This window comes from Lolium perenne, chromosome 5, assembly GCF_019359855.2.
Source record: "Lolium perenne isolate Kyuss_39 chromosome 5, Kyuss_2.0, whole genome shotgun sequence".
Classification (NCBI taxonomy): domain Eukaryota; kingdom Viridiplantae; phylum Streptophyta; class Magnoliopsida; order Poales; family Poaceae; genus Lolium; species Lolium perenne.
The window spans coordinates 203,359,073-203,369,328 of record NC_067248.2 but is presented as its reverse complement, the minus strand read 5'-3'; the positions used below and the strand labels follow the sequence as shown (position 1 = coordinate 203,369,328).

At 44.2% G+C, this 10,256-nt stretch overlaps 1 protein-coding gene across 1 annotated transcript; it reads right to left on the bottom strand.

Moving 5' to 3' along the window:
• Nucleotides 1-6,243: 6,243 nt before the first annotated feature.
• LOC127303974 (uncharacterized) lies at nt 6,244-9,786 on the bottom strand. Its single transcript, XM_071821046.1, has 7 exons — nt 9,664-9,786; nt 9,203-9,531; nt 8,612-8,656; nt 8,258-8,453; nt 7,864-8,171; nt 6,795-7,420; nt 6,244-6,714 (listed from the first exon to the last, which is right to left on the bottom strand). Exons 1-6 carry the CDS (start codon nt 9,784-9,786, stop codon nt 7,126-7,128), a joined length of 1,296 nt encoding a protein of 431 aa, XP_071677147.1. The 3' UTR covers nt 6,244-6,714; nt 6,795-7,125.
• Between the last annotated feature and the right edge of the window lie 470 nt (nt 9,787-10,256).

The window sequence follows — 10,256 nt, the reverse complement described above, 5'->3', positions numbered from 1 at the left end:
CATACATGCTTGAACAACAGAGAACAGGGAGAGAAACAGAAAATAAGTGGACTACATGTGGCAGTAATTGTAGATGTCTATGTACACAATGGTGAGAAATTCCCACTACATGGGCATCAAACATTCGGTGATCAATGCCACTACTAATAACACTGAGGACAGAAGAAACAAGAGAGAAATTTAAAGAGAGGGAAATCTAAGAACACAAAGTGCTTGTGTAAAATAAAACCTGCATGACAAACTCTTCTAGAAAAAGTAAACTAAAAATTGATGAACCAAGTAACACTTACCAGATTTGGTAGTGACCGCGGGTTTGGGAGCAGCTACGAATTTGTGTTGTGGGCCAAGTTGCTTCTCAAGATTTATTCATCTGTGTTTCTTATTGGCTACTTATAAGACGTACAGTGGTAGGATTTTTCATTATAACGACCGCCGGTGTGGAGCAATACTACCTAGGTTTTGGGTTAGTGTAAATCCCTACGACTATACATTAAGTATGGTTATTCAGTTCACTAATTGACTATACATAACTGAATCTAATCAAAAGTACACAGAACTGAAGCCACTCATACTTGCCGTAACTGGAAACTTAAGCGACACAATGAAAATTAAAGCCACGCGAAACTAAATAACTGAAGATCAATAAAGCTGGGAGAACAAGCAATTATAATAGAACTAACCAAATAAGATGAACCAATAAACTGCGAAACCGAAGAACTGCAAATGATGAATACTAAGGTCATTAACTCATTATATAGAAAAGAATACTTAGAGGATGACTAAAAACTGAAGATTACTTAACACTGGTAAGATTAATTAATAAAATTGAACTGACCAAATAAGATGAACCAATAAACTGCGAAACTGAAGAACTGGCAGAGCATGAAACTGAGGAAAAAAATAGGAATGAGCACACACAAAAACTGAGAGATAGAGAGGACTGACCAAATAATACTGATAAGAAGAGATAAAGAGATACATAAGACATATAGAGAGAGACATAAACATAGGCATAGAGCATTGGAGAGAGAGCGGCCTTGAGGAGGAGTACACCGGCTACCGTTGGCGTCTGATTCTTGCAGCTGATGGAGTGGCACATGTAGGTCGGAGTGGATCCGGTTGGGAATGCAAACAGAGAGTTTGAGACGGTGAAAAAAGACAATGTCAGTGCTGAAGCAGAGACACTGAGTAGCTGAGGAAATAAGGAACATAGCGAAGAAAACTAAAAGATAAAATGAAGAAGACTGAAAGACTACATGCGATCAAGGAAATAATTTTCAAAACTAAGAACTGAAAAACTGAAACGGAGAGAAGTGGAATGAAGAAGCATTCAACAAGTATTATTTAAAAATATTGGGGAAATATTTCCTAAACTGAGGCAAGAACTGAAGAAGAACAATAAAATTGTTGGAAACTAAAACTCAGACTGAAAGACGAACGACTGAAATACTAAAAAGGAGAAAATGATGACATAATTTGAGGAATGAAGATAGAGGAAATAAGATAAACACAAAGATTGAATAATAAAGGATGACAAAACTGAGCCATCACCGACAACAAAGTAAAATTATTGAACAATGAAAAGCTGAGCTAATAAGATGTGTCAAGATGTTGAAAAGCTAAGAAAATGAAAATAAGATGCTGAGTAAATGAGAAACTAAAAAAAGGAGGAAATGAACAAATATATCTACCAAGGAATAAAAGAAGAAAGGAAAAGAGAAGTAATTGTTTTGAAAATGAGCTAATAAGATGTGTCAAGATGTTGAAAAGCTGAGGAAATGAAAATAAGATGCTGAGTAAATGAGAAACTAAAAAAAGGAGGAAATGAACAAATATATCTACCAAGGAATAAAAGAAGAAAGGAAAGGAGAAGTAATTGTTTTGAAAATGATGACTGAAAGAATTATAGACAGGAAAATGGAGGACAGTTTTCAAAGCAAACTGAAATACTGAGAGAGACAGTAGAATAAACGAAATAATAGTGAAACTGAAATACTTAAAGAAGATAAACCTGAGATAAGTCTGGGAGAAAAAAATTAGGAGGAATGAAGACATATGGTATAAAATATTTAAGACTGAAGAAAGATGAGTAAGAAATAAAAGCTACTGTACCCAATAGTTGGACAGTCAGTGGATAAAGCAACGATATATGGGCTGCAACACAGGTATCAGAACTTATCAAACGTACCAGTATTAGGAGCACCTAATCTACTTACACAGAACATCCTAATCCATTACACAATAAACTTGTGACCGACTCCAAACCAAAAAGATATCACCTAGTTTCTACTACCACCAAGCTTCTAGGACTAAATCCAACCCTCTTAATTGATCCCGGCATTTCTGACACCCTTGGCTCTCCAAATGGAGTCTCTGTTCCACCTAAAACAGAACAAAGAATTTATTCTATATTTGAATTTTAATTTTTTGGAGAAAGCAGTACAAACGTCTATCATTCGTTAACAATCAACACTCCAACTGCTCTCGTTGAAACCAAAACCAGGTTACAAGCCCAAAACTCTGAAATAACATTGCACAAATACATATGATTCAAACTTACAGAGCCTATTTTTAAAACTCTCACACATCGAATACTGGAACAGAAGCAACAATAGTATTGTTGCTAAAGGAAAAAACAGAATGTTTAATTCTCTACTGGAGGTTACACAACTAAAATATAATTGGATCTAAGAAACAATACTGGACACAAACGGTTTACAGAGGACCATACATCTTGTCACTGTATCCTCTACTGATCATACTTGCCTGTGGTTTTATAACTCTCTCGTCTCGTGTTGAGCAGTAGTACTATCACTTCCTATACACATGACAATCTGTGAGCGGTGACAAGAATGGAAAGAAAATTGCAGACCACAAGTTAGATGTGAAATTGCAAGCCATAAACGCCAGACATGAGCACAAAATCGATTAGGATATCTACACCAATCAACTCAACTACACGACACATGAACATATACATGAGAAAGTCGAAACAAAAAATATGAATCAAGCACACTAGGTTTGAAGAGGGTGGAGAAGCTGGATCGGCCATGGCTGGCCGCTGCAGGAAGATCTGGTCCTGCTAGTACAAATCAACAATCAACCCTAACATCTGGCTAGCTAATGCCAAAAAATTCGAGCAGTACAACAACATACTCATCGCTACCTCCACATACGAAGCATCAACATCATCTGATGCGGCTCCAAACAATCACAAACGGTGAAAAATAGACACAAAAACGGCAAAATCTCGCCCGACCTCAATGGACATAATAAGAGATCAGATAAGATAAGCAGAAAGGATGACATGAGAATACCCATCTCACCGGCGGAGCACATGCCTTCCGTTCGAGTGAACCGCCGACCTCTTCCCCGTTGGAAGGAGAAGGGTGTTAGCAGCAACTCTCCTCATCGCTGCTAGAGCAAGCTGTGGCGTCGGCCGCGTCACCACTCCGCGTCGGTGCTCTCCCCGACTCGAGCAGTACAGCTCCCTCCGACAATGGCCGACTAGAATGCGGCGTCGCTGCAGACACCGCCCCCTCCGACACCGGCCAAGCAGGTTGCGGTGTCACCGCAGCTCAAAAGACCAACACGAGAGAGAGCAGTGGATGCCTTCGGACAGATAAATGATTTTTTTAGACTAGAAAGCAAACTCTTCACTTAACGGACGAGGCCTCGACAGAGAACATACAAGCGAGACAGAGTTGCGCGGAGATTCGTGAAGACATCAGACGGTGAAAAAAGTGACTGTTTGCGAATTGCAAAACAGCTAGCTGTCTATTAGGAAAAGTGTTTTTTTTCTAACGGTAGGGGTCCCAAGGCCGTGGAAGCTTCATTAATTCAGAGGTGGGTACAAATTTACAGCAAAGTCCCTAAGAGATAACGAAATAGAAGATAAGACTAGTACTTTTACAAGAAAGACATTGGAAAAAAGAGTAAAACCGCAATCAGGTTCCTTGTCTTCTCCACCGCATCTGCGAGACCTCGAGGCTCGGGTGCCTGCGCTGCCACCGGGGAACAAGCCATTTGGTGCAACGCCGGCTGTGGATCCCTTGCCGAGGCTGCCGAGGCCGGGGAAGATCCTCCACATCGGCACAACGGCCTGGAAGAAGAAAAAACTCGGGCCACCATCGTACCCGAGATCGGAGTGGCTCCATCTATCGTAGATAGCGACAACGTATAGCAGCCGCCGCTTGGGAACTCCGCGAAAATTGGTAGCTTCCTGAGTGTTGGCCGGAGTTAGCACTCAACCACCCCACCACCTTAGATCTTGATCCGAAAGCGAAGAAGCGCTCTCCATACTCCCCCTCCCCCCCCCCCCCCCCCACACCCACGGCCGGCCGAGAAGAAGAAGACTTCAAGGCCTCCAGGAAGAAGGCAGGAGCGCTTGAACCTTGAGCTCGCCGCCTGGATCGACCCATTTCCTCCCTCACCACCATGGCCGCCCGAGAGAAACGAGAAGCTCGATGACGACTGCCTGGCGCCGCGCTAGAGCACCAGAGCATCAAAGCTCGACCAAGGCTTATTAGTGGAGATGCCTGGCTCAAACTCCTCCACCTGCTCCACCTCCTACCACCAGAGATTAACAGCGAAGATCACCTAAACCAGAAACAGCCAGATCTGGCCCAAAAGATCTAGCCCTCTACTCCAAGACTCCACAACGGGAAGAAAATCCAGACTATACAACCTACTCTACAGAGACCGGTGCCTCCCCTCCACCATCTCCGGTCGACAATGCCAGCAGCACGAGGAAACTCTCAAAATATTGTAGCTACACAAGAGCGGGGAAGGGGGTTGTCGCATCTGGGTGCAAACCTTAACTACAGCATACTCTCTCAGTACAAGATAAAGCTCAACGCTGTTTATTTTTCCGGAAAGATCCAAATCTATTATCCCCTTTGTATGTGTTTAGGGTTCGTATAAATCTAGATGTATCTAAACGCTACATCTAGATTTAGATAAATCTCACCTCTCTATGTGTATAGACCGAGGTAGTACATGAGTTCACATGAAGTACAAAACATTTCAAACATAATAAAAACTACTCCCTCTGTTCAAAAGAAATAGCTGAACTTTTTCTAGATTTTTATGTATCTATGACTAAAATTCGGATTCTTTTCATGAGTGAACGAGCTCCATACCCTCCCCCGTTGCTCGAGGATTCCTGCCTCTATATACATCTGTTTTTTAATAAAGTTGAGCAGCTTTTTTAGGGACGGAGGGAGTACATCGAGATATTTTGACCACTTAGAGACCACTACTATCGCCAGAGTGAGCCGCTCACATGCCACCGCTTCCTTACTGAAGCCAGCCGAACGTTGTTGATTACAGTCAAGAAGACTTGGTGCACGTGCCCCCAAGAATCAGCGCTAAGAGTCGAAGCCTTTGCCATGGAACCTTGAATTGATCTCAATCCACCACTTCATGAAAACGCTAAGAGTCGAAGCCTTTGCCATGGAACCTTGAATTGATCTGAATCCACCACTTCATGAAAACGGCGACCAGACAAATCTCTGCGCTCTTCAACGTCGACGACGAGGTGGACAAGAAGGCGAGTATATTGGCAAGTATATTTTATTATTGTCCCACTCAACGCTGCCATAGCCACCGTAATGATGATGCTCCTGCGCTCTTCAACGCCGAGAGGACAAGGAGACGATTATATTTTATTCTTGTCTCAGTCAACACTGCCATAGCCACCATAATGATGATGCTGGTTGACAAGACTTTAACTTTAGGAACATTTCTATCACCGAGCTTCTCCCACCAGAGAGCAGCTAGCAAAGGAGGCAGAAACTCGTCAATTCTCGATCGTAGAGGGCAAGGATGAGGCAGATGGCCGTACCTGCTAGGTTAGACCCTAGCCGCCGCCTCTGTTTTTCAGGGGAGGAGAGAGACGGAGCAGAGCATGCTCGGTTCCTGCTCTGTGCCGAAGGCGGCTGCTCAGCGCTATTTGAACTCTTGTTTATTTCTGGAGAATGATTTGAGTATTTAGCCGGACTGAAGTTTCCTCTGTTTTATCCACTATATTGCAGATTAGAGATACAATTGTGTTTAAGCCATGTACATTACAACTTTGACTTGTAATCCAAGTCTCTTCCGATTTGTACCCTATATATTATTCCATGAAGATCAGATAATAAACAGAACATACAGAATTAAGGTTTCATATTATTTCAGAGCAATTCCCATGATTAATTCTGAACTAAGAAAACAGATGGTCACTAGAGTGTAAGACAATAGTTTCTGAAGAAGACAGCTAAAGAGTATATACAGGTATAAATGTATAATACATCTGGACATTTTGCTTGTAGATCTCAAAAGATCCTCCTTTACATGAGGGGAGCATTACATTTACAGTTAAACTTACAGTGAGAAGATGAGGAACATACATATCTGCTAAGTCTATCATGTGCCTATTTTCTACATACAGTGTATTGTCAAAAATTGTTACCTCAAAACTTGGGCATCAATTCTCGAAAAAAAAATCTTTTAATTCTCGAAAAAAAACTTGGGCATGCTTGCATTCCGATTTTCAGTAAAACAGAAAAGGGGACTAATCATATCTACAGACTAAACCTATATGTCAACTAGTCAGTATAACTATAAAGGGAGCAAAATCAGACTGCCTGCACAGCATACTCGGCAAAAGGGCACAAGTATCAAACTTCTATTTTATCATGTCTGATGTCTCTCTCCAAGGCATCCATACACCTGGATTTCAATTGTGGAGAGTTTAGCTAGCAATTTAGCAGACTAGAAATTAAGTACAGTTTTAGTTAAAACATACATACCTTACAACGAATGAAATAAATCATCCACGTTTGGAGTTTATCTTGTACCATGTTGAAATATATTGCGAGTTCATCCATAGTAGTCATGAAAAGAGTGACATATAAGCTTGCCAGTGATTAATCCCGCATAAACCCAAATTCATCAGCAGCGCCCTTCAGTGTTAAGGAGGAGCTAACTGGGTGATCTTTTTGAGCAAGTTACAGTACACCAGCAATTTTTGAGCTGAACTTTCAACATGGCAAACTAGAGCAAACCTTCAGTGCTAACTTTCCGCCCATGAGATCTTGTTGAAACTCACCTCAAGAGTTTTTTTTTGGGTCCTCCTGATTGTCATGAGAGAGAGGTATCCTTCTGACCAGGTTTTTGCGGGAAGAAAAGAATAGCAAGTAACGCACATATACTTAAGCCAATTGCACCATCGAAAGGATGCAGATGGTATGTGCTAATCATCCATAATGGTGTTTCAGGTTTGAATGTAATAATGCTGCTACTTCTTGTGAGATAACTAGCAGTCATAATTCCAGAACGCATGCCAATTGGTGCAGCAAGATTCCCTCGCGTTCTTTGCTTAAGCCCAAATAGCACCAGAGAAAGTAGCAAGAAACCTGGTACTGAAGGTAGAGACCTGCCATTCATTTGCAAAAACGTCAAAATCATGTTTGTTACTTCTTGCTTGGTAGCACAACCATTCATGCTAGATTAGTAAAAAAATGTAACATAATTTGTTTTTTTAAGGAGGTGAGATCGAGCTTTAATTGTAGGATTGGGCTCTTATACAGTCCAGAAACGATATAAGAAAAGGTTCACTCCACTCATTCTCTTTTGTGCAATGTTAGAATTGCTCTTCAAACCATAAACAAAAAAAAGGTTTAGAACACACACGCAAACCCACCCACCTCACCACGGTGGCATGTGTCAACGTAACTAATATTGCCTCCCAAACCACACTCAGTTGCTCATTAGTATTCAGTTATGACTGCCTAGAGAATTACCGACAATAACATGAACTGCGTTTTAAAAAGTAAAGCAGTAAAATAACAGAAGGGATTGTGCCTTGAATGGATATACCGGTGAATTAGAGAAAAGGCAAGTCCAGACATCAGAATGGCATGGTAGTAACCAAGATCAACCGCAACTTCTTCCGGAAGCCATGATCGGAAAACCACTTCTTCCACCACAGCAATGCTAGTTGCTGTGATAAACCCTCTAAGAGCTAGCAACAAGGAATTACTTGAATATTTGAGAAGATCAAATGGTCTAGCTAAGAATGAAGAGGGCCCTTCTCGAAGAGTTGCAAAGCCAAGTAAAATACTTGTCGAATGCACCAACCAAACAACAGCCACGCCTCCAACAAGACCTTGCAGAAATTCTTGCACCTGCAGTCAAAAGTTAAGCTGTCATATATAAATGTGTAGGCGGCATTCGACAAATATTTGCACACAAGGCAAGGCAATGATCATACCCTTGACACAGATGTAAGATTCATCCCATATTGCTCAACTGGATTTTCATAGCCACGTATTCTTTTTCCCCATAGCATGACAAGTATCATTATAGATACATACAGGCCAACAATGCAAGCATCTCCAACAATTCCTGTTGAAGCGCTTATTGTCCAGCGAGAGATCGATTGTTGGATTACAAAATTTGTTTTTATTCTGAGTTTTATTCTCAGATTCTATCTGAGGGATTTGCGATCCTTGTAGAAACTCCATTCTCGCTATGAGAATTACCTTGCCCGAAAGAAAAAGAGATTTAATCTCGGTGCAAACCCTTTTTTTTTTTGGAGTGCCTATACAACAGCCGTCTGTTTTACAATTCAGTAACAGGCACTTTTCCAGAACCAATCAGAATGTGACAACTGTACTACTAAAAATCCTTTAAAAATAATGCAATTAACCAAAAAAATGTCTGTTTTCAGTTGTAAAAAACAGACAGATTTCCTTTAGTATAGATCAGTTTGCGATTCTCACTTTTGAGTCCACGTTGAGTTACAATGGCTCACGGTTTCAACGCACGTTTTAGAGCATCCAGCCGTTGGGGCTCCCAGGCAGAAATCCGGCGCTTAGCGCCGGATGGATGTAAAAATTGATCCAAGGAGGCCTATTTTTCCAGCCGCGAGCTCAGGATGGATGAAAGTATTTTAATGAAATACGGCGATTTCAGACAAATTTGGGCGAAACTCGTTCAAACATAGCGAAATTTAATGATATTTAACATATATAGGCGAGTTCATACATAAATAGGCCGAATTCGTACATATATTTGAATTCGGCGATGGGATAACTTAAACTTAATTTAAAAACCGGCCTCCTACATGCCGAAATGGCGGTAGAAGGTCGTGTAGTCCGTGTCGTCGTCGTCGTCGCTCGAGCTGGCGGCGTCCTGGGGCGGCGCCGCCTCGTACCAGCGGCTCGAACCCTTGCCAGGGTCGCCGACGCGTGGCGGCGTCGGCCGGTACATGTCGTCGTCGCTGCTCTCCTCGAGCTTGATCTGCTCGACAGGCCTGGGCGCGGCGTTCGTTGCTGCGGACGGTGCGGCGGCGCGGACGGCGCGTTGTCGCGCGGCAGCCAGGTCCAGCAGCCGCCGCCGCTGCTCCGCCTCCTGCCGCTCCCAGTCCCGCCTGGACCAGTCGAGCGCGGCGTCGATGGGGAGGGTGTTGTCGGCGGGGACCAGGTCCTTGAGCGACCTGGCGATCGCCTCCGCCACCGCGGCGTCCTCGGCGCGCTGGGCCTCCTAGGCGAGTTGGTTCGCGGCGGCCTCCTTCTTCAACGACTTCCTCTTCCACCCGCGCGATGGAGAGGAGGAGGGTTGGTCGCGGATGACGAGGGTGGCGCTGCTGCGCCCTCTAGTCGGCGGTGGAGACGCCGGTTCCTTCTTGACGACGATCGGTGTCGAAGGAGACGCCGGCTCCTTCTTGACGAAGGCCGACGTCGACCCGCCGGACCTGGACGCCGATCTCGAGCTAGACGAGGAGGAGGACGGCGCCATCCACCTCGGCATCCAGGAACTACCGTGTCGGCGCGACACGTTAGCCGCTACCGGCGGTGGCATCCCCAGGACGGGGTAGTTTCCGCCCTCGATGTGCGCGAGCACATTCTCGAGGGTGCGGCCAGGCGCGCTCCACCACCGGCGGCGGCCGGCGGCGTTGTTCCTTGCCGGAGGAGGAGGAGGGCCGTCATACGCGGCGAGTTCGCGCTCGTACCTGCGCCGGAAGAACTCGGTCCACGCTTCGTAGTTGTCGGGGAAGAAGCGTGGCTCCGCGCGCTGCTCGTCACTGAGAGTGACGAGCACCGCGTCGATCTCCACCTCGAGGGCGGCCCGGCCCATCGGCGGCGGCGGGATCGGCACGCCGCCCGCGCTCAGCCTGTTATCACCAGAATTTGACCGAGTCAGAGGTGGGCCGCGATCAAGATGGACTTGAAGAATATACATGGAAGAAATACGTGAATCGGTCTGTT

What these genes read in the sequence shown, in the direction of transcription:
- LOC127303974 (XM_071821046.1), bottom strand. Translation starts at nt 9,786, where the DNA reads ATGGCGCCGTCCTCCTCCTCGTCTAGCTCGAGATCGGCGTCCAGGTCC. An exon ending in AAAGTGCCTGTTACTGAATT is followed by an intron (nt 8,454 to 8,611) that starts GTAAAACAGACG and finishes AATAAAACTCAG; the next exon opens with AATAAAAACAAATTTTGTAA. An exon ending in ATCTTACATCTGTGTCAAGG is followed by an intron (nt 8,172 to 8,257) that starts GTATGATCATTG and finishes TTTTGACTGCAG; the next exon opens with GTGCAAGAATTTCTGCAAGG.